At 38.5% G+C, this 26,063-nt stretch overlaps 1 protein-coding gene across 1 annotated transcript in view; it reads right to left on the reverse strand.

Annotated features, from left to right (window-relative positions):
• LOC137198838 (CUB and sushi domain-containing protein 3-like) overlaps positions 1-26,063 on the reverse strand; it is a 381,075-nt gene that overhangs the window by 252,722 nt on the left and 102,290 nt on the right. The window contains exon 3 of the mRNA XM_067612808.1: positions 2,315-2,427. Within this exon, the coding sequence (XP_067468909.1) occupies positions 2,315-2,427 (113 nt within the window). The remainder of the gene's footprint in view (positions 1-2,314; positions 2,428-26,063) is intronic.

The raw sequence follows: 26,063 nt of genomic DNA on the forward strand, positions 1-26,063 counted from the left end.
GGATGCACGATATTATCGGCACGTCATCGGTATCGGCCAATAAAAGCTCTAAAATGAAATATCGGCATCAGCGAATTCTGCCGATTATGAGAGGCTAATGTAAGCTGAGAGGCTAGCAGAGCGTTAGCCGCAGCATGACCGGAGGGAAGCATAGCCAGCTAGCCTCTGCTAGCCTCTCAGCTAACGTTACAGATGTCTCTTTTACAATGTTGGTCTATGGGGAAAAAGCTTTTTGGGCTGCAGGGGGATTTTTCGCTGCAATATCACGAGTGGCCACTGAGAAAAACTGGCTGCAAGGCTGAGCGGCGGCGACCTATCCAGCTCTTATTATACATCCATGGGTGAAACAGTCCGTCAAGGAACTGCTATGTTCAGCTGCACAGATAGGAAACACTTCGGCTGACAGGATGTACCACTCTGTTTGGGGGGGGGGGGGGGGGAAACCTTCTTCTTTTTGATTTATGACGGCGGTTGGCAACCAGCGTATTAGGTGCATTACCGCCACCCTCTGCTCCAGAGTTTGGATCAGAGATTAAATCCTACATATTAATCCTGTCTGTCTAATAAACTCAAAGAAAACTACTGCTCCACCCACTTGGCAGGTTCATTTAAGTTTTAATGCTGAGTTCCTGAACTCCAGGCATCGGCAATTGGCCACAATGAGTTGGAAATATCAGCATATCGGTATATCAGATATCGGCAAAAAATCCAATATCGTGCAACCCTAATCTCAACTTTAATAACCCAGCAGTATACAGGATGAATACTATCTAATACACCATCTGTGTACCCCTGCATCTTTAATGATGATGATGTGTAATGATACATGTATGTTTATAACATATACATGGATATAATTAATATTGTACCTATGCATAATGACTGCATTATATAAAACTGTGAGTGCATTATGTATTGCCTCAGAGTGTCTCACACTACGTCCTTCTCAATGACATATGGAGTTATATATACACAGTAGACAGTACTGTCACCTTGTCTGCGGTCTCAAAGATCTGTTCAGTGAATAGCAACTAACTACATGATTGTTTACTTATTTGTTTTCGCTGGTTTGTTCAGTGTCATGTGTGCGCCTCCGGTAGACAGTTATGCTCTTCTATTTTATGCTCCGGAACTAACTGCCTCATTGAGGACATCAAAGTTTTTCTAATCTAAATCTAATCTGAAATCTTTAATGCACACAGGACATGGTGCTGATACATTGTGAGTTCTAATTTTAGCCATCACTTCAACCATTCATATCTCTTCTTTCCTCTGTGAAAATAGCACCATTTTTGCAGGGCCTATGGGAATAGGGCAAAAGGGGATGCTTGAGCCCTGGAACAGGCCAAGTTCCCTCTGGAAGCAACATTTTTCTTTGGTGAAAAAACTAAAACTAAACTTTTTGATAAACAGTGAATATAATAAGGTTAACCTATATTAAATAATAATGCAAAAAGGATCTTTTGAAATGTTTAATAAAACCCCATGTGTTGCAGACAAAAGGTTTGGCTGTATTAGCTTAAGTTAAATAATGTGAACTTTAGTATTCAATACATTGGCTTTGGTGGGTTGAAATGGATCAGTTTGCTATGAACCACAAATCTGATTGATTGGTGTCCTGTGACAAAGAACCCCCCACAAAATGTCTCTGACTCTGTCCCTGCACATCTATAATACAGAGCCTTCAGTATGCTCACATTTTAGGTCCTGCTCTGTCCATGCTTTCCTCTCCTTCTGGATGTGGGAAGTCTGACAACCTCCCTTGTTGAAGGGTAATGAACTTGTCACCCATTAGTGAGTCATCCCCTGTGCTGAGTGGAAAGGAGTCATAAAATGTGGATTGAGTTTAGAACACGGCAGTTCTCCTTGAAAACTTTCTGAATCTGAATGGCCCCCCAAAGATTTGAATCATCTGCTTTATGTCCACACTAACATAAAAAAATAAGAAAAAAGTAACATTTTTAACATGTTTTAAAAGTTCTGTATGTGGTATTTTGTGTCTAGTATAATAAATTGTCTCAAGTATAATGTGTCTAGCAAACATCAGCAGGAGTTTATGGTAAACAAGGTACAGTTCAACCACTCAATCATTTCTCCACTTGACATCAAGTGGCATACCAAGGTTGAATTGTTTTGATGTCTGGATCCTGCTAACTAGCCACATGCTGCTAGCTCTCTCCACTTACACCAGCCCGATGTTACAGTACCCAGAGTGGTTTCTATCTACATTGTTCCCATTGTTCAACTATAGAAGTCAGCGCTGAGGTATAGCTTATACATTCTCACACACCAACACATACAGACACGTTCTGACCTTCATAGTTGAGTTTGAAGCCATGTGCAGAGACAGCAAAGTCACTGGTCAACCTCAAGGAGAAGACATTTCCTGTACTGGTGACTGGGGGAGGAACCTGGAAGCCTGTTAACCTGTAGAAACACAGAGAAAGACAGAACATGTTATTGAGATTACTGCATTTAACATTCAGGAGAAACAACGCCGCCTCCAACAGGGCCTTGCATTATGTAAACCTATAGCAAGAAAGAAATTGGCATTTTGATTTACTGACACCAAAATATACATTAATCAGTACAAGACAGATAGAATAGGTGAATCTTATGCTGAGATGAGCTCAGAAGATATGTATTTGCTTATTTCATTTCATTTAACCAGTTAATTATTGGTCAAGAAACTCATAAACCAAATTCTGTAATATTTCTGAAACTGTCCCATACATCTAGTAACCAATAATGTAAATTTTATATGGGATATATTAACTTTTGAGATCTTTAGTGAGTATTTTCCTTTTTGCTTCCTACAAATAACATCCTAATACAATCAAACATTCACTTTTAATACAATTCCTCTTTTAATATAAGTTTTTTGACAAAAAATGTCCTGCACTTTCAAGAAACTTCTCACGAACTATAACTGCTGCTCATTATGTGAGACGCACACACTGACTTCCAGGAAATGATCTTACTCTTAAACTTTGCCTGTTTGATTACACCCCTGTCCCTGCTGTTTGCTCCTTCAAGTACCATTGCCTGACATGGAGCCTCTGAGGCAGAACACAAACAACCCTCCATTATTTGAAAATATAAAGAAGGGCTGCAATAAAACCGACTGCTGGCTTTTAAATAAATCAAGCCACAAGATTAAAGTGTACCAACAGAAAAGTGAACCCTGGTCAGCTAACCAGTAATACAAAAATGGGTTTGTACACAGATAGGTAAACAACAAAACCAGAGTCAAGTAAGGCAAGGCTGCCTTTATCTGTACTCCATGCTTTTGAGTTTGTCCTCCAAAAATAGGCCTACACACAACTACCCAGGTGTGCCTTCAGGTTTTAGATACCTTCAATTAAATGAGGAAGAAGAGAGGAGGAGTGATGTAAGGCCAACTTTTTTCCAGGTATGGAAAAAAAAAACCCTGTTTCTACCACTGCAACACATTTTTTCTTGTCCTGCAGCTACAACTCTTCCTCTTATTTTACCTCACTCCTTCCTTCCGTGCTTTCTCTCTCTTCCTCTTTCTTTTCTCCTCCTTTTTGTCTTCCTCTTCCATCAACTCCACTCATACCATCCTTTCCTCCAGCATTAAGTCAACTAACTCTTTCTCTCTCTTCCCTCTTTACTTCCATCCACCTTCACACACTTCCTCTTCCCTTTCTCTGTCTTCCTCTCTTCTCTCTGTGGCATTTATCTCTCTTTTTCCTCTCTCCTCTCCATCTTTCTCTGGCATTCATACATCTACCTTGTTTTTTACTTCACTATCACCCTCTTGACTGTCTTGCATCCTTACCTTTTCACCTTTTCCCCCTCATTTCTACTCCTCCTCTTCTTTCATCGTTTTCCTTTCCTTTTTCTATCTCACCTTACTTTTCTACTTATGTTCACTTTCTTTAAATTTTGTTACTCCTCACCTACCTTCACCCTCTTCCTTCCTTCACTAAATGCAATTCATGGTACTTTTCAACAAAAGACAACATCTAATCATACTTTTCAGTATTAAGCTTGTAATTTGGGGAATACAAATTCTTCATTCCTTAGAACTGTGTGCACCTTACTGTTAAGTGTTTTCTTCTTAGCCACTCATTGTGCTTTCTGCCTTATCTTTCGTAATACAAAGCAGACCACTTGTGGAATATCAGACGCTACTTGACATAGGAGACCAATTAAATGTTCTCCTTGCAAATGTTTGTATCTGTGATTTCGGAAAGAGAAATGATGTCTGTCTGCGACCTCGACCTTTCACAACCAGTGGAACATTGGAATTGAGATTTTAGCATAACATGCAACTCCAGTTATGATAAAGTGTTTCTGAAACATTTTAAAACCTTCACACAGTGGAGTGGTTTACTTTAATTTAGTATTCCCTTGCCCCATCCCTCTTCTCAATCTCATCTTTCTTTCTCCACATTTTAATTTATTAAGCTTTCATTCAGTAAAAACAACCGCAGTTCTTCTAAGAACCTGCCCTCTCTCACCTGTGTTTCTTTACTTCCTCTCAACCCCTTTTTCATCTTCTTCTTCCTTGCTTTTATCCTCCACGTCTTTTCATCTCTCCATCCTCCTCTCGATTTCTTTCACGCTCACACCTCCTTTCATATTGTATTCATTCTCTGCCCTCTCTTAACCTCTCTCCTCATCCCTTTATTTCTCTCCCTACTCTGTTTTATGCTATCTCCCATCCCTCCTCTTATTTTTCTCCAGTTGGATTTGTTCTCTTCCTGTACATCCACTTTTCTCTAATCACTCTGTCCATCCACCTTTCTGTTGATCCAAACTGTGCTTCACCCCTTTGTGCATGCTTCCATCTCTGCCACCAATTGCTTTGCTGTCTTGTTTTCAGTTTCCTCTGTCTCTGTTATTTGGCCCTTCCTCGCATCTTGATTCTCATTTCTCAGCTGACTCATTCCCTTTTTCTGTTCTTTCATTCTCTCTCATCTAGTTCAAAACCTCTCAGAGCACAAATGGTGGCCACTTTCTTAAAAGCCCCTAACCATTTCTTTAATCTCTCTAATCTATATGTTATCTATATCTCTCTGTCTATTCTGCTGCCATCCTGTTTTTGGTCAATCTTTCCTCTCATCTTCTCAACTCTTTACTTCTCTCTTCCTCTCTCTTTTATCTTTTACTAATTGCTTTTCTTTGTATTATTTGACTACCCTTCTTAACTTCCTTTTTCATTTTTATTTGATTTTGCAATGTTTCCAAGTCCAACATGAAGGAAGAGCGCTTGTATGATGTACAATTGCGTTACAATTTTTCCAGAATGTGTGGCGCCATGGTTACACTTATGGACATCAAAATATTAAAAGTAAGTTGATCACACCCACACGTATTTGTATTTTGAGCTTGCAACCACATTTATGAAAATACAAATATGTGCTATTTTTCAAATGGTTCTTGGCTGCGTGTTCTTCCATTGTGTGTCACATTTCAGTTTATCAAGATATGTCAGTAGTCCCAGTGAAAACAAAGACAATGAAACAGTGTATGCACTTATGTAACTGTAGGGAGCTCCTTGATAAAAACGCAGCAAGCATAACAAAGCAAATGTCAATTTATGTAAATAAACCTCCAACCATTCTATTCTCTCTCGATTCCTCTCTGATATCTTATTTGTAATGCGTCACTCCTGCAGAAGCAAACTTTCAGCACATATGTACACACACCCACATACACACCCAGTATACTACATTTTCTATGTATCAATTTATGTTTGATGTTATGCATTTTGAGATTTATGGGGTAAAAACAATATTCTTTTACAGAAAGTGACAGAGAGATGAAACAGAGGGTCGCTGACATTCAAGGACTATTTCTGGGCAAGTGTGTGTGCTTGTGTATGTATGTATGTATGTGTGTGTAGTGTATACAGTGAAATCACATTAGCAAGTGAATGAAGAACTAGCTAATATCAGCGCTTTCTCTCTGTCTCTCTCTCACACACGCACATACACACAGATACAGACACACCATTCTCTTTATTTTCTCCAAAAAAGCAACCATGAAGTCTGGCTAATGCGATTGTCAGACCCCTTCTCTCTGTTTCTCTTTTTCTTTCTCTCTCTCCCTCCCTTGTATCTGATGGTGTCTTTATTGCCAACAGGGAAAATAGATTTTTCATATTATTACTGCCATGAAAGACAAAGAAACAAGGTTGAAGAGATAAACTGCAAAAATAAAATAAAAGAAAGAGGGATAAACAGAATCAAACAAGCAGTACACAGTTAAGGTTTTGTGTTGTGATGAAAAATAATTTCTCATATCAACTTGTATCTGATGTGAACTGCATAATTTAATCACATCAGTGAGTCATTTGATATAGACCTAAAGACATGAATTTACATATGCTTGGGATAGATATTCATGGGAGTGGTGTCAGAGCCTTCCTGGACCTAAAATTCACCAGTTTCATGTTCACAAGGTTTATGTAGATATATCATATAAATACCCCCACAAAGATGGGTTGAACGGAAGTAAGGTACATTTAGTTTGCTTTGGTTTGGTTTGGTTTGGTTTGGGTAGGATGGGCTTGTATTGTTCTGGTCAAGCTAACCTTGAGCAAGGTAGTAAACTGTTACCTGATCTAGGTTCTGCATCCTGGCTAACCAAGCATTCGGTCACAGGTTGAAAAGAGCTTATTTCTCTTGGAAGACCAAAAGTGTGCACCAAATCAAACCAATTTTTTAAAATATTTGCATAATGTAGCTGTACCTGATTAATATTTGGTATGGTGCTGATTTGAGGATACTGTATGGAGTTGGTGCAATTATCATATCAAAACCATAATGGACTAAATGCCTACACCTTAACCTAACCACACACACACACAAAAAAACACATGCATTAAATCTAGAAACAGCTTTTATTCACTGTAAAGATAAGACAGAATGTCCTCACACCCCCACAATGTTCTCACTACATTATTAAGCCAAATCACAGGGAATGGTTACAAATTTAGTAAGTCAAATGTATTTCTGAAGCTGACCACATAGAAGCAGCTATAGTTCTCTCATGCATTCACCACACGTGTACAGCTTTATATACTTAAATATTCATTGTTGAGCAACTCTGAGTTGATGTCTACCATGCCAATGTACTTGTTAAATGGAAAATAGAATATGGGTGCCAATTTACATTTTTATTCTCATCAGAAGTAACAGTTAGACCTCAGTATTAAAGTCTGTACCTTAAAGGCTGTTTATTTTCCCTCAGCTAGTGTCAGTATGTGCAACTACCAGTCCCTAACCACCAAAGTAGTAGTGCTGAGAGACCACTGGGCGTGTTTGTCTGTGAGCTAGAGAAAGTGTCTACATCTGTGGGTGTGTGTGTGTGTGTATGTGTGTTTTATTGAGTTGATACTGACCCAAGCCCTGACCCCACAAACCAAAATACTCTGAACCTCCTCTACTCACAGTCTCTCTCCATGTTCCTCCATCCATCTTTTCCTTTGGTTCCCTCCCTCCATTCCCACTCTTCCTTCCTGACTCTTTCCACTGGGAAGGTGTCAGTTTCCTAACCATTTACTTTCTTTCCACCCTTCTCTCTTTCCCGTGAGGCAGTATATGTACATCAATATATCCCACTGCCTCCTCTCCTACTCTTTTTCTCTACCTGTCTTCTCACTCTGAGCAACATGAAACAGTGTGCAATATATATTCTTTTGTCTTAAATGTGAACAGAAAAACTGTACTCTTTAGATTTTTGTTAAAATTGTTGCAATTTTAAAGTATTTGGATTTGAGCTACTATTTTTGTGTCTTTTGTGCATGACATGAAAGAAGGGGTATGATGTAGGACTTGGCAATAATTCAGTATTATCACTTGCCATCTTTTAGCACACTTATGATGTGATGAAATAATAATAATAATCATGAAACATAATACAAACTGTCTTTAAGATACATGTCTGGGATTGACATTGGAATTGTGCCACCAAATTGAAGAGTATTTGATATTAGAAATGTATTGTAATCTATAGTCAGATGTAATTAAATGAGACAAATATAAATTTTATTTGAACTTTTTGCACATGTGTAGATTACTATTACTATTCTTTTGTAATATGTACATTGTTTGACATTGTTTTCAGTAAAATTGGATAGCACTACTTTCAAAAAGTTGTAGATGACTATTGTTGGATATTTATCACTATTAGTTCAGGTAGTCATAACTACAATATGCCTGATATTTGTAGTTATGATTTTCAGTTGTTTATTTTTACATCACCAAAGTAGAGATAATATCTGCAATCGATATGGATGATGTATGACTATACATACAAACTTTTTCAAATATTACAAAACATAATGGGTTATGAATTTTTAATTAGCCACATAATCTGTTTTCTGGTTTTTGATCTATGAAAATGTAGAATATATCTGTATGCAGACGATACTGTGCTGAATTTTATTGTTATAAGTGTCAGTCACAAAATTTAGCTAAACAAGTAGAATGAGATTACTTTGAACATCTACTATTGATTGGGGCCTTCACTTTCTCAAATCTACTAGATAACTGATACTGTAACTTTCAAACTGACATCAAATGACTATCCTTATATTTTTGAAGGCAATTATTACATAATGAAACCTAATATAATCGAGTTATTTAGTATTGTGAACAGTGTATTTACTTTATTTCTTGAACATCATTTCCTCTCATTTCAGTGCTGTTTCATCATACAGTGCCTAGTTAATATTCATATTATCATCAGACAAATTCTTTCTCACACACACACACATACAGTGCACACACGATGAGAGAGAGAGAGATGTTTCGAGACCACACTGTGTGTTCAGTTCACATACAGTGGATCATAATTTTTCAGGCTGGGTGAGGAGTAAAGGGCAAATGGACATGTACTCTATTCATTTAGATTCTGGATATACCTTGACCTGGATTACAGAATCTTCACAGATATATAGTTAGATATTTTTTTAAATTTACAGTGTAATAAAAAGGACTCTACTCTACTCTACTCTACTCCAATAACGAGTTTAACTTGAGAGAAAAACATGTTAAATGTAGCATTAGTGAAATACTCCGTGTGACATCAAAAAAGTGTAGTTAAATCTCTTCTTTCTTTTCTCCACCTTCCCTCACCTCCACTTCACATCCAGTAGATTTATTTCCTCTACTCGTGTCCAAAGTTCAGGGTCTGTAGTCAGTGATTGATTAACAACACTAGCCTGAGTGACACACACACAGTCATTTTTCAGGTTACAGTACATGTGGTCAATAGTCACTGGTGTGTCTTGTAAATCACTCATTCGCTACCCACCCTGAACTCTGTGCGTGTAATTTGCTGTGTCTGTGTATCTGTATGTGTGTGTTTCTATGTGTGTAAAGGAGGGTCCTTGACCGTGGTGGCATGCTATCCATTAAATTACTCACACACACGTAAATTCAGAAGCACAGACAACCAGATACACACAAACACAAAGCCCCCTAGCCAGGTCACCCTTACACCCCACTCATTGACCACCTCCATTCATCAGAGAGAATGAAAGACAGAAAGAGATGTTAACTCTTTAAAGCCTCTAAAATCTATGATAAGCTTAATCAAATATTTAATACACTCAAAAGAGAGTGAGAGGGAATGAATGTGCACAAACTGTAGCTACTGTGAGGCCATACAATTCAAAAATGAATAAACCATATCTATTAAGACAAAGTAAATATTTAACCATGACACTGAATCAAAGAATATTCTGACTCAGTGGCCTCTGAAAACACACACACACACACACTCACATTGATTCACAAAAAGGCAGAGTAAAACTTGCCTAAACCCTAATACACATATGCTCGAATGCACATGGACACACATTCTCAGCGACACCAGACTGAGAGTAGAAATAAGAGAAAACCAATTTCCTTCCAGCCGATAGCATCCAGTGCTCCTACCATGGCATGGCTTTGTCTGTTGGCATGTGTTCATGCTTGCCAATGTGCATGTGTGCCTAAAAAAAAAACAAACAAACAAGCAAACAAAAAAAACTGTGCATCGGCCTGCGTGTGCAGTCCCTACTTTTATCTTCCCATATGTCAGCAGTGTGAGTCTACCTGCCCAACCACGTACATGTGTGTGGGGATGTGTGTGTCACTCTTTGTCACACTTATTGGCACCCAGCAGTTCAAACATCCATTCCTTCCAGTCCTCCTCAGCATTGCTTTGATGCCCAGGGATGATAAGCCCTTTTGTGGTGCATCGTGACGGAGGGGGGGGACTCATCCCAGAGCTTTGGAGGTGACAAGGGCCATCACTGCTTTCTGTGCCCCCCCGAGGAGAGACACTGGCTGGGGTTGAATAGTGGATTAACTTACCTGTCATGCAGAGACTCAGACTGAGACGAACTGATGCACATATATAATTGTAGAGTGGAGTTTCTGCCTCTTTACGTGTTGTTTACACACAGATTTTGCAAATTTAAAACATTCAGGCATGTGATTGGCAAAAGACAAAAAGCAGGTAAATATACAGAGCACAGAGCATGGCACTGCTTTGCCCTTCCCCAGACACACATATATAACCGTATAAGTCATTTATTGAGTATATATCGATAGATTCAGGTTCCCAAATCTGAGAATTTGCTACCTTTCTGTTGTGTTAAATCATCCGAAATTATATATTGTGGGTTTTCTGTTGGGCGGAAAAAACAAGTAGGTTGAAAAAGTCACCTTGGACAGTTTTCTGACATTTTACAGACCAAATGACTCATTGTCATCTTAATCAATGATGATAATCTTTCATTGCAGCTCTAATCAGATTAGGATTATAGTCTAGATTAAATTATTAGTTGTTCAGTCTGTAAGGTGGCAGAAGTCTGCTAAAAATGTCCATCTCGCCTTTCTAAGAGTCCAGAGGGATGTGTTTGAATGTCTTGATTTGTCAATCAACAGTGCAAAACCCAAAAATAATCTGTCACACAAAAACTGCGACTGCTGCAACCAACAAACTCCACAAATCCATTCAACAGCTCCACCATCCACAGTCAGACATACACACCTGCTTATTTACCACCAAATTACAGCTAAAAACTCTAACTCTAACTCAGCTAACGACTGATGCTGCTCTGGTGTGACTGTTTTTCAGGCTAGCGAAACATCCTGGTGCCAACTATTTACTTGCATATACCAACCCATTGGCACTCCAAGCTCATAGCCCCCCTGCCCCCCCAAATATTTTTTTTACGGATCTGCATGATCCACATTGGTTACATGGGTTGCAAAATCCAGAAGAATCACATCCCTGAACACTTTTGACTGTGATTTTTAGAATATAAACATACAGGATGCTATTTCTTTCAACTTATATTAGTAGAAATTAATTAAAAACTGTGTAAGAGAAATTTCTACATGGAATACCCTTTTGATACCCACATTTGATTCATATACGCAAAAAGGATCCTTTATTTGTCACTCTCCAACAAACTATGCTGTAAATGGACCATTCACTTTAAATATGTGCCCATTACCAGGCTCAGACTCAGAAAAGGTGAGAAACTTTAATTGATAATGTCAACAGGCACAAAGAGACACTGGCAACAATACCAGCCGATACCCGGCTGTGTTGAAAACAGACTTATTTTGAAGCAGAGCAGCTTTTGTTGAATGGACATGGTAAACAGTATCCTTCCATTGTTAAAAAAATAAGTTGTTGGTTGCACTATTAAATGATACATGTTGTGTACCTCCTTCTGCCTCCCTCCATCTGTCTGTCTCTGTCTTTCTCTCTCTCAGGCAGTTAGATAGATAGTAAGTGCTGCCCCCCTGAGCAAAAGCTTGTTTAGGCTGCTGGCTACCCCATCACTTACTATTAAACCTGACACGCATACATAGAAAGGGGCAAACAAACACATGAACACACACACTAAAAGGGACAAACACGTTAATGCAGGACACACACAAATGTATGTGCATGCAAGTGTGCAGACCTGTATTTTGTAGATAGGTAAAGACAGATTGCATGTGTCTGCTGGCATTTAAAGGGGATGTGTCAGGGTTGACAGCACCTTAAAGGGACAGTCGTTACAGAGATATATGGATGGAGGGAGACAAGAAGGAAAGAGAAGATGAGATGGGATGGTAAGAGAAAGAGGGGGAACGTAAGAGAAGAAATATGATGGGAAAGAATACACCCAGACCCAAACACACACACAACACACTCAAAACACACATTTAAAGACACAAATTCTCCCGCAAAGAAATTATATTCAAAAAAAGAAATAAAAGATATAGAAAAAAGTTTTGTGGAATAAGTAGGACAATGACTCCAGTTACCCGACATTTATGATTTAATTGCTTATATTAAATAATAAATGTCATCATGATACCAATGTTATATAATGCTTCATAGATGTAAATTCATAACTTTAATGAAATTCATGATGTCAGTAAACAACTGGCAGTCACTGAAATCTATTTATCTATGTGTCATATACTAGAGAGCCAAAGTCTAATGTGCTGTAATACTCAATTTGCTGTCAACTGGTAAAAAAATAAAAATGGTAAAAAAAAAAAATAAAAAAAAAGGTCATGTGCATAATATAAATTGGTCGAAAAATATTAAATCATAAATGTGGTTTAAAATGGTTTGAATATCAACATAAATCCACACAAAATAATTTATGAAGGAAAAGCACTGCTGCACCTATGAGTGGAAATGGTCAAATCTGTGGCATTTCTTACTACACCTAATATGGAGAGAAATAAGTCTCATTACAAATGTGCATTTAATGAAAACAACATATACAAATGTATATGAGGATTTGTACATAAATTATGATAATCAATAATGCACCCAATAATGAACAGGGCATGCAGCAGACACTTGATGGCAGCACAAGCAATATTTTAGCCTGCATGTAGTTACTCTTTAAATGAGTTTTCCTACTTCTGTCAATCACATGACTCATCCTGTAAATGATCCCCTTTCATTAGTTAAATATATCCTTACATATGATAGACAGAACATTTCCATTGTCTGAAGTCAGACTGTCTAAGATACCTTAGTATTGTAGTCATATCTGTATCTGTATTCTGTATTGCTGACATTGTGCAATTTTTATTCAGTTTGTATGCTTCGCCTGACTAACAGCCAGGCCAGTGAGCAACAAGAGTATTAAATATATCCGTTTTGCTCTCAGACTTTACCCATCTCATAATAATATATTAATGTGCAAAATAATGGGTAATCCTTGCCAGACCTAACTGAAATTGAGCACTAGCTTGTAAGCCAACCCCTGTAAAATGGCTTCTTTTCAGCGAGACACTTTGATAATATTAGGTTTGTTTGAAATGTTAGATCGCAGATGTTAGCTAACCGTTGTTATCTTTATAAGATTTTCATGTTTTGTTCGCAAAAAACAACAGTATTCCTTTCTGTCTGTGTGCGTCTGTCTGTACTGAGGTATATAACATTGCCTGCAGTAATAACTACCTCTTTGACTTGTTAGAGGCAACAAGCATCCACACCACACAGTGTCACAGTGCCAAACAGTGGACTCACACATGCTCACACATTACAAAACTACACACAGTCATGCAGCGCACAAATGTTGGCAAATACTCAGATGTACATGCACATGCACTAAGCGAGTGGTTAAATGTTAACATGGCTTGATGCCCGGAGGCTTTTGGCCTACTGTTCCTGTTTAAGGAAAATAACTTTCATGCCAAACACAAATCCAAATTAAAAACAAAGCCAACAGAACCAAAAGCATATTCCCCACACCCATGTGTTCCTTGTGAGAAAATGTGCCAAATGAAGGTTGGGATAATCGTAAGCAAACAATTGTATACAAAAGGTCAATTATATTTTCAGAAAATAAGAAAAAACATTTGAAATACAAGTACTAACTACATTATAGTAATAATTCTAATGTAGGTTTATGTATGAAAATGTAAATACTGGCCTTTGTAATGGCGGAGCCTAAATCAGTAATAAGAGGGGAAAAGAAAGTTACACAGGACATCCCGGTCCAGCATCATGAATTTGTAGCCTTAGTACCACTCAAGCTACTAACTGACTGTCACAAAACCAGTTTCTGTCTGCTACAGGCAGTACTGGAGTGAACTGGGACAGTTCTGTTCTGTGTAGAACATTTTGAACTTCACACTCAGGTTAATATATGGCCAATCTGCTTCTTGCCTGACTCACATCCCCACATACTGAACTTGTGGACAGATAAAGTGTTAGTTAGGTTTAATATCTGAATAGACTTTGTTCTATATTAGCATTTAGAGTTGAGAACCAGAAAATACAAACTAAATCACCCTAGGGTGTTCTCATCCTCATAGTCTTGTTAGTCACGGCTAATACAGTGCTAAATAATACCAGTACCATTTACTGCATGTACGTAGGTGTACAAGTGGTATAATCTACTGAACATACAATGTGAGTCAAAGCATTTGCATGCACTGTAGCAAACTGAATACATTAATATGAATGTCATTGAATGTATCCTCATGAAATGGCAAGTGAAAGTGGTATCCGGTACAAAGCCTGTGAATTTCTTTACATCGATAGCAATGGACCGACCGGAGTCAATGACTTTAATTTGCAATTGTGTGAAAATAAATGGCATTCTTCTTTCAAAATCACTGCTTTAAGAATCAGCAATAAAATAGTTTAAGCTCCCAATGGTCACTGAAATGTGTGGGTGTGTCTTGGGATTTCCAGTGTGTGTATGTGTGTGAGTGTGTCCTCCTCCTATGTTAGTTAGCCCCAGGGCTCAGGCCGTATTCTGTCATCTAGTTTTAATGTTTAATAACACAAGACTAGTACACTGTACTGCATTCTAATGACTTGAACACACATAGACATGGGCGCACACACAAAGCCACACAAAAAGACCTATTAGTGGGCTTGTTGGAGCTAACAACATTTAAAGAGTTGGGAATAACAATGGTCAATATAGAGTGGAATGACATTTTACACACACACACACACACACACACACACACACACACACACACACACACACACATAGTGTATATAATTCCCATGGTCCAGTGAGGATACACAGGCTATAATGGTCAAGTGACAGACAGTGATTAATTGATACATCAACACTGTGTGTATTCACGCATGTGCATGTGTGTTAAGGTCACTACATGGTCTTTTAATTGAATTCTTGTGTTTCTGTCTTGAAGGATAATGGAGAGAGCAATAGAGCAGAGAGAAACACATTGTTCTAACTCTCTCTGTCTCTGTGCCTTTATGTTTGACTGTCTCTGCTCTATTCTCTGCCTCTCCCTCTGGGGAGGAGGCTGGAAGTGTTACGCGGCCACTATATGTAATCTTTAAACATATTCATCTGCATGAACGTGCACACACCTAAGCAATTAACAGAATGGCTATATTAAATGTTTTACAAGGTAGTGAAACTAAAAGATTTAATGTGAGAGAGATTAAAAAAGGACTGATCACAATCAAAGCAGATGAAGCTCTCAAAAGTCTTGGATCCTATAATTTCCATAATGCAATCTTTGCCTTCCCAGCTTGGTCAATGTTCAACTTCAAACCCCCAGTTTGCAATTCAGGCTTTCTGATAAAAGATTTGAAGCCTCAAGCCCAGTCTGAGAAAACTCTGGTGAAATAATCAGTGAGTCATCAGTCTCACATCAGCAACACTTTCCACAGAACAACACAAAATAAAAGCTTATGATCAGTGACACAGATCTGCACTGTCTGACCCATATTTTTCTAATATGGTACCATCCAACCATCCCTGTTACAGCTATTGCCTACAAAGAATTACAAGCCGGGTCTGGTCTGAAGATTAGTCTTCTGTTCAGATAAAAATACCAGATTGTAAAACTTTAACAACACGCTCAGATAGACACACTACTGTAGGCCTACGCTATAAATCTGCATTGGTGGTCACGATGAATGGGCCAACAGCATCAAACAACCTGTGTCCACGCCTTTCTCCAAACTTGGCTTAAACAAGGATTTGACAGTGCCTGGCTTTGGTGAATAGGCCTTTTTATTTGGTACAAAGACTAAGTGCAGTGACATTGACATTCAAATAATAATTTAATCAACTTCCCAAAGAGCGACAAAGAGATAAAGAGCAAGTAAAAAAGAAATGGAAAGATCAGAACAATGACTGAGTGGGTGAGCATGAGAGAACAGAAACTTAATTTTATTTCAAACTTAAGTAATGTAATAATTTGTCATTCTAAATCAGGCACATTCTGTCTTTGCTTGATTTTGCATATCTAAGTAGTGCAATGAGGTTCAGACTAGCATGGACAAAATCTTCATTGTAAGCAATGATAGCAGTGTTCAGTTGTACAGTGAGACAGGGTCACAGACTGCCAATTACCTGGATCTGCACTGAATCTGAGCCGCTCCGGAAGTTTTATAGTTTCCCAAATTTTTAGGAATGTTGGTGCAGGTTGATGGGTGGAATGATCAATTGCACAGTATGCTAAAATAAAATAACTCAAGAGTATACCTTGAGAGCGTCTCATAATCTGACATACTTTGGATATTAAAGTCAAAAGGAAGATACAAATAAAATCAAATAGGACAGCACACTAAGGGCTTTAGTATCATGTACTTGTCATTTAAGTGAACTTAAACTTAGACATGTAGCCTCAAGTGTCCCGAGATCAGTGAAGATGGAGTTAATATATCTTATCATTTTAGCTATTGCAATATGGCAATTCTGCTAGCTAAGAAACAAATAGAATATTCAACAGCACATTCTAATAAAAAAAAATAATAAGTCAATAATACTGCTCCAAAATGTTTATGAGTATGTTTTTTTCTTTGAGTACAGCTTTGGGTAATTTGTTGTTTGCATTTCTGGCTAAAGAAATCCCAGTAACTGAAAAAACCTGCTGTAAACTTTGCTTGTGTCTTTGATTTGAACAAAACTCTCTTTAGCAAGTGGCTGAATAGCCCTGAACATCAAAATAATGACTGGTTGCTCGATGATTAGTACAGTACTCATGCAGAACAACAGTTTTTGCATTATTTGAACTGAAAATATATTTAGTCTACACTTCTCTTCTGCACTTCAATGTGGAAAAAATACATAAAACCATATTAACAATTAAAATAAGAAAGTTGTATATGAAGAAAGAGAGAAAGAGACAGAGAACAGTACAGGCATACAAGCTTAGACGCACTAACACAATGCAGTTTAAATAAATCACTGCTGAGCCTAGTCAGAAAACTAATCTTTACCATCTCTTACGTTTTGCCTTGAAATGGCAGTGGAGACAGAAAAGCGGCACTGGAAAACAGAAACAGAAACAATGTACGTATGAATGAGTCATTGCTGTGCCTCCCTGTTTGTGTTATGTGACATACTGAAGGGAACGATTCCTCTGTTTTCCCCTCGTCGGTATAGAGTACTGGTGGGTTCAGTGTTCAAACTGAATGACTCATAATAGTAGAGCTTCAGTGTGGTTGCCTTCATATAATAAAGAAGCATGTCTCTTCCTGCCCACACAGTTCACTACTAAACTCCAGAGGGACGGTGGGTGCGAGACTCGAGCAAGACGTTGTTGTCTGAACAAATGCCAAATACCTATAAAAAGTGTGCCCTCCAAAGATAAAGAAAAAAAGTGCTTATTTTATCACTGACAGGCATATCTGTGAAACTCTGAGGAGTTTTTACAGGTTTCAAGGGCCATGAGAGTCCACATCCTGATTATCAAACCAATCTGGGTGGGAAAAAGAGTATTTCAGGAACATCATATCCACAACGGCATTGGGCCTCGCTCATTAACAGTGTGTATGCACAAATCTGTGCTTGAACTGTGCATACGAACGTTTTAAGCACAAATCTGGGATTCATCAATATGTTCTTACCTGAATTCATTCTTACTCTGCCTTAGACCATGCGTACGCACAAATCATAAATGTCCCACAGTCTTAGAAAATGATATGGTCAATAATTATTCAATGTAAACAGTATATTAGAACCACAATTATTTAAAAATGATTGGGCCTAAAGATAATTTGCTGAGACATTGTAATCTATAAGTCATCATCACAAATGCAATGAAATTATTAATATATTAAAATTGTCCTGTTCCCACTTTTAGATGACAATAGCTTATATATATCGGAGTTTCCATATTGGAATGTGACAGCGATTAATTTCCCCCATCAGATTTGGCTGTGCCAGCTATATGCAGCTGGTTAGCCAGCAGCCTGTTCAGTGTTCTCACAGCCTGACAGTTCAGTAGTGGCACAGGGAGGGGCGCTTTCAGTACATCACAGCCTGTTGTGGACAGAGACAAAACATGATGCGCCCCTGGTGTAGCAGCAGAGATTTATTTAGATCAATTCCACAGATGTACACATTTACCGACTTTCTATTTTGTTGCGGAAGTACTACGTGGTAGTGGTGCAACGGATATGTAGGCTATATACAGGATTCACATTTGGGCTCCAAACTGTTGTACCAATGACATGTTTACCAGTCATATCTGCCTATTCTGGCTTCTACTTCTGAAACTATTGTTTGCATTTCACTAGCAGTGAAGTTTTTCTACATTTTTACCATCACGGTCCTCTTTGCAAAGAGTGACAGCTCTCTCCACTGCTGCACCAGAGCTTTCCTTATACAGAGAATTAGGGGTGTGGTAGTATGCTAATTACTGAGAGCAGGCACGCGCCTGTCCATTTAGAATGATTCTGATTCACTAACATACTCACGGTGGTAAGAGCAGTCAACCTCAGCAGAAATCTGGTGTTCTTTTTCAAATAGTGGAGGGGAAAGTACCCCAAAACTTCAAATTCTCTAGATTACAGCATCGGATGAAAAGGCCAGTCCAGTAAGCAGCAAGAGACAGAAAAATAACTTTAACATTTCTCTCTTTCTCCTCCTTGTCCCTTCTACATATGCCCATTTCTAGTTTTCTCCTTTCCTCTTCTTCCCTGAAGTCATCCCAATCTGGCCTCCCTCCCACTCACCCTCCATTTCCCTGCTTTCTCTTCATCTCCCCCTCTGCCTTTGTCTCCCTCTCTTTAATCTGTATGTATTGCCAGCCAGTGTCTCCATTCCTCCCTCCAGGGGCAGTGGGCCAGCTCTGTGGCTGATCATAGTGATCCCTCCCTAAGGAACAATCTGCCTGACACCTGGGTGACTGCCCTGGAGGAACTGTGTGTGTGTGCGCCTACGGATGTGTGTATGTGTGTGTGTGTGTGTCAAGGGGCTAATGGGCAGCTTGAGGGGATTACCAGTTTAGCCATTGGGATTACTGAAACTTCACACACACACAAACACACGAAGACATACACATATACACACAAGTCTGTCAATATTACCAGACAGAAGAGTCATCCAAGGTGTACTGGCTGACTTGTTAGACTGTCCTGGCTCTCATTAGCCCACCATCCAAAACAAATAGGGTTAAGAAGATTCAGCCATGGCCAGGGCTAAGTGGGTCTCAGCATGGCCATACACAACTCAACAGGTTTAGCACTCAGAATGAAAGCCCATTTCAAGTATCGGTAGTCTGTTTGGAGTTTCGAGGAGCAAAAAGCTAAATGCAAGGCCCACGCAATGATTTAATGTCACAAATAATTGCATATGGTAATAAACTCATAGAGCAATAAAACCACAATCGCAGTATAACCTAGGCATATATTGAATCTGTGATGCACAGTGAGTTTTTTGGGAACCTCTGCTGTTGCCAAAAAAAATGAATAGATTATGACTCTGAGCTTCTCTTTTTTTGAGACCATTGCACACACACACACACACACTCACAAACGCAATTGCCTTGTTTATTGCCACACTCAGATTTGCAATGACAAGGCAAAGGTTTCACGACAACTGCCAACTGCCATAAGTGTTTGTGCGTGACTTGTTCATATTATCTGAAATCACAGATGAATATTCATGAACTGGGAATTGCAGGTAATTGTCTTTGTCCTTCCAAATCAGTGGTTGTGCTGCCAAAAACTAGCTAATTGACAACAGGCTATAGAAAATGTTGAGTTAGCACTAATTTAGCAGTATTTGTTTAAAAAATAAAAGACACTGAAACCACACTGATCTCAGTTATGACTCATTTTTGTTAACATTTAGTCCCATCAAGTCAATTAAATTTGTTTATAGAGAACATTTAAATACAACAAGAGTTGACTAAAGTGCTTTACTGAGACTGGGAATTACACTCAATTAACAACACAGACATAGTTATATTGAGCTCCATATTATTAGAGAAACTACATTACAAACATATCATAAGTCAAAGTTTCTACTATGTGGTGGTACTATCATATGTTGGTGCATAGTACACAGTACTATGCAAACACTTAGACACGGACAATCACAGGAAGGTATTTGTCTATATTGATGGGCCAAAGATGTGAAGTGGTGCACCTTTTCTCTCATAAAACTGAACAGACCACTTACAGAAAATACGGAGAAAAAAAAAATCAATTAACGCCTGCCCCCAGTGTATTAAATGCACGCAGACATAATCTCAAAGGGATACAGTAGCCACAATATGACACAAAGAACAGGAGCTCCAAAGACTCGAGAGAGATATATCACCTGGGGATTTGACTCCTGAATATTGTGCTGCAGTGTTAATGTTATTGTAATGGTTATAATTATAATCTGTGCCAAGATGAGCTGAAAAGAACAGAGCTGGTTATCAGTACTGAATAAATGACATTTATAGAAGAACTGAGAGAGAAACAGATGGGGTGGGGGTGGGGGGTTGAATTAATATTGCGAAAAAAAGAGACACAGAGGGGTTTAGAAACAGACATTAAGAAACAGAGAGATGAAAGATACATTCATTCAGAGAAAGGCAGACTTAAACAGAAAGACTGAGACAGATTGTGGGAAAGAGAGATGATACCAGCGAACGTATATCAAGACAGGAGTAATAATGAACTGAAAGCTTAAGTTCAGAGAGAAAGTAAAAAATGAGAGACAGAGAAATTATGTCATTACAAGAAAAGGATTAATGATGGATGAGCTAAATCCATCCGGATATTATATTTCAATGAACATATAACACCCCCCGCTCTGTGTCTTCCCACCTTATGTGTCTCTGTAAACTTTGACATAAAAAACTGACAGAAGGCTGCAATAAGGTATTAAAGAGAGGGGGGAAAAAACACCATTCAAGAAAAACAGTTTGCAATTGCAAATGTTTTAGCACCATCCCTGTAGAGACTCAAATTTAATGTTGTGCCATTTCCACAGCACTGCATTCACATTAAATAGAAACATTGATTTCTTAAAGTTACTACAAGGAACTTTTAACTGGTTATGAAACAGTCTCATGATGCCTCTGATACCTCTATATGACCTACATAAGCAAAAGAGACCATCAGCGAAATGATTGGCTATTTCTATAAAGTTATTCTAAATGCCTGCCACCAGGTGGTGTAGTGAGAACAAAGCAGTGAATCTGAAAAATAAAATGTTATTTTCACAGCAGTTACATTCTAAAGCACAAATAAACATGCCGACAACTCCACACAACCCTGCGGAAGGTGCTGCATTGCCAGATTTGGTGGTGAATGCAGTCTTACATGTAACCTAGGTGTATGAACAGTACTAAAACAAAGTTTAATTTTGCCTCACCATCATCATATTACAATTATTAATCTTACATAGCCACAAACAGAAACATTACCTCATCGCTATGCATCCTGCAAACAACTGCGTTCAAAGAAGAAAAATAGTATTAAAAATAAGTAGCGTCTTTTTTCACTCGCTTCCAAAACAAATGCACACGCTAGCCAAGATCTTTACAACACAAGGCTGGCGTGTTCATGGGAAATGCAGTCTTCATTCAAAACAATACTGCTTTTGTCCATAGGGGCCGCTAAAAACAACAGAAAATGAAAGTTCCTTGGAGTAACTTTAAATGTCTGAAAACAGCTTTGCAATTTCAAATGAAAACATTCCTCTATGAAGCAGTGAATGAAGTGAATACACTCACACCCACAGTGTTTCCCTGTGCAAAGCTTGGAAATTGTGCACAAATAAAAGTCCACACAACACAACATTTTCGCACCTCCAAGTTTACTCGCAGGGATCGTTTATACCAAATTAGACACCTGTTGGACACCCGCAGTGCCAAAATGTTGTTTACTGCAATGAAAATCGGTGTAGTGAGAACGTTTTCCAAACAGAGTTTATTTGGTTTTTACAAGTTAAATCTTGTCCAGCACCAGTGGACTGCTGTTATCTGTTATCTATTTATAATAATCTCTTTCATTTCATCCGTCATGTCTGAGCCTCTGTGTGTTTAATTTCTCAATAAAGTCACTAAGACAGCTTCTGCGCACTTGCAAATATAAAGTAATTTATAAGGGTGAATTAAAGTAAGTCATTAATGAATTACTGAGGTAATTCTGTAGTATAACTGAAGTATTCTGTAGTGTGAAAATGCTGGTCTGAGCCTTGTACATAGGAGCATGTGAGGAGAAAAGCCTTGGAAAAAGCCGCAAAAAGAGAAAGAGTTCGTTTTCTCTTCCTTCCTGTCTTTTTAACCTGAGCAAAGCTATTTGGATCTTCTAACACACACACACGCAGACACACAAACACACACCTCTTACCCCCTACAGGGCAGAACTGATGCAGGAAGAGATGAAATACCACTACCTCAGGGGTAAACACACCTCAGTTCACACTCACACAAACTGCTCACTCATGCACACATATACATCTACATATACACCTTTTGCTTTCTTCCCGAAAAAGTGGGTATTTGGTATATTCAATTCTGCTCAGGAATATTGTCCCAACATCAAAGACCATATTTGCTTATTTTCACACAAATCACACACTGCTGTTTCCCATGGCCTTTGTGTTTGTGCGTGATTTCCCTCTGTGCCTGTGTGTAGCATATGAACGTCTTTCTATATATGTGTGTATGTGTATTTATGCAGCCCTGTGTACATTTAGTTTTGTCACTGTGTGTATATGTTTTTTTCTGTGTCTGTGCATGTCTCCTATGAGTGTCTATGTGTTGGGGGATGTGGGTGTGACTTAGCCAGGTGTAAAATTGGTGCTGTAGAGGATTGCAGATACAAACTGGGTCAGGGCAAGAACAGGGAAGAGGGGAATAAACTAGCCAGTATATGGGGACTCAAAAGAAGTAGAACAGATTTAACAGATCTTGCCTTTTATGACATACAGTAATGGTTTTCTTTTGTTATATGACCATCATGGTACACGGATGCAGCAATGATAATAATAATAATCATCATCATCATCATCATCATCATCATCATATAATTTCAATCAAATTACCAAACCACAATGAAAAGAGATGTAAAGATAACCTTAATGCTCTGGGTTCAAACTGGAACTTTCTGTACATATCTATTCACTTTTACTTATCAATTCACTTTCTGCATTGCTCCATCAGAGCTGTTAATAACATTTGTCTACGAACAGTTAGTAAGTGTTTTATGTGTAAAACAGGGAAACACAGATTGCTTCACTCTACACTCGTACACACACACACACACACACACACACACACACACACACAGACAAAACTACACGCACACAAACAGGTGTGACACCCCATGAAAGTCATGGGCTGTGCATGCATGTCTACATACATCTACACAACTTTTTAGCCCTGAAAGTTGACAATTGATTAGTGGCTGTGTGGAGTTTTCCATCTCCTCTCTTTTCCTCTCTTTTCCGTGGCATACTTCCAATGGGGAATGATTTACATACTGTGCCCAAGCAGCCGGGCATTACAACATCTACATTTAATTTATAATTTACATTATGTGCATGGTTTTGTTTAACATTTCATACATCAGTACTATTTCTGGATTGCCAGGAAAGCCAGTACACATCATTTTAAATCAAGTAGCATAAATCTACATCAGCCATACCAAACAACCCCCTTTGAGGTCAACACATGAACTTTGGTCCCCTCAGTGAAAAAGGTGATACATTTGGGACGGTACGGTCCATTTCCAACATAAAAAGGTCAAAAAAGGCTAAATTAACAATCATGAAAAAAACATCAGACACAGATCATCAGTATGTTCAGACTGCCCCTTCACTGGCCATATAGATGATATTGTCTGATTCATTTAGTGTGCTTGACAGCACAACATAGAGCATAAAAACATGTCACACCAAATGTGTGAGCCTTGAGAGACGCTACATAAAACACTATTCAGTGGTCTGATTTATCATGTTACCATGTTATGATGTGTTTATTTGGGCTGGTTAGGAGTCATGGTTATCAAAACAATTATGAGTAATTAGTATAACGACATAATACACAATGACAGTGATCAGACCAGTTGCACTACGCATCCAGAGAGCGGCAGCATTGTTATACCACACCCAATCTCCCAAACCTAATCACCACTAACTACTATAAAAGAAGAAATTCTGGCAATCAGACCATGAGTCAGACGTGCTTCAGCTCATCTCACACTGCACTATGCTTATTTTTCCAGAGTGAAGCAACTGAGAAGTAGGTAACCAGCCCTGACCTGTACCTTTGTACACTCCTCTCTCCTACGGTCCTGCTGTCCCTCACCAGTTACCCCAGTCACTCATTCACCTGTCCTGCCTCAGCTCCTTCCACCAGCCCTGGGACTCCCAGCTTTCTCTCAGGTAACAAAGCTACTCCTGTGATGTCTGGCAAAATAAGCTTTCAGTCCCGCTGTTTCTCCAAAACCTCCCCTATAATTCTCATTCCATAATGGTGACATAGAACACATTTTCTGTTGCATTTGTCTGTTGACAGCATAAATTAACACAAAAACCAAATTTGACCCATACTATTAATATAAACACTGTCTATTTTACTCCAGTGTCTTTTGTCTGGAGATACAATGTTTTACACCTGAATTTGCGCACTTAATCATGTTAACAAGCAGCAGACGTCTAAGATGCATTCAGGGAAAATCTAGAAAATTGGCTTATTCTTGGATATCTCCAAAGTATGGAAATAATTACTTTATCCGATACCATTTTACAGTACAAATAGGGGGGCACTTCACTACATTTATTTACCATTCTGGTTACTTTTCAGTAACAAGTTTCTAAATACAAAACATATGATCGGTTATAAAAATGACAGCCTACACTGCTATAGAGTAAAATACCCAGCAGCATATAAAGCAGTTAATATTAGCTCCACTGCAACATTTAAATGCCTCTTACATGTTATGCATCAATAATAATGACTCATTAATTAAATATTCACAATGGCCATAGTGTGGGGCACTGTTGCTTTTACTTAAGTACTTTATTTTATTTGTAGTCATTTTTCAATACTTTTGTTTAGAGCTGTAAATAATGACCTCTACATATCTACATTTTCACTCTCTCTCTTCCACTCCATCTCTTTGTTCATCTCCTCCAAGCTGCTTCACCGTAGGTTAAGAGGAGACACATTGTGTATTGAGTACACTGCGGTGTTTTTGCTGTTTGTAGACTAGAAGCAGTCTAAAAATTGGGTTTTACCACTACACACCATAAATAATATGTAACAACTTCAAGTATGTCCTCAAGGCTCTTAGATGCCATTCTGTAAGACACATGTTTGGAGGAAAGTGGGAACAACAAACAACAATGGGCCAAATCCACAAAAGGATTGCACAGCTTTTGCAGCCATTTAACCTGCGCAAATGAGACAAAAAGTTCACAAAGCATCCGCAAAGGGTGAAATGCACTGCAAACTGCGCTGCCAAGCAAATAGCGTCATGGTGCACCTGTTCTATTTGCATGTATGTAAATTAGGTAATATTCATACATTTGGCGCAAAATTGGCCCCTTTCTATGCAAATACACATTATTGCTAAAACAGTGTAATTCACAAAGACCAGCATTAATTGCCACACGCAATTAGGGTGGCGTTATTAGTGTCTTAAGATAGTTGGTGCACGCTCACTCCTCACTCACTCTCTCTGTCTCACTTTCTCTTCAAATCTTCAAGCTTGTGAGGCTTGAATAATATAGAATCAATATTAAATGATATCAAGGGCGAAATCTTCAGTCATACATTGGGGGGGCTCAAGTGGGTACTGTGGGGTGGTAGCCTTATCTCAGACTATCAGCTACT

The sequence above is a fragment of the Thunnus thynnus genome, chromosome 15 (assembly GCF_963924715.1).
Source record: "Thunnus thynnus chromosome 15, fThuThy2.1, whole genome shotgun sequence".
Lineage (NCBI taxonomy): Eukaryota > Metazoa > Chordata > Actinopteri > Scombriformes > Scombridae > Thunnus > Thunnus thynnus.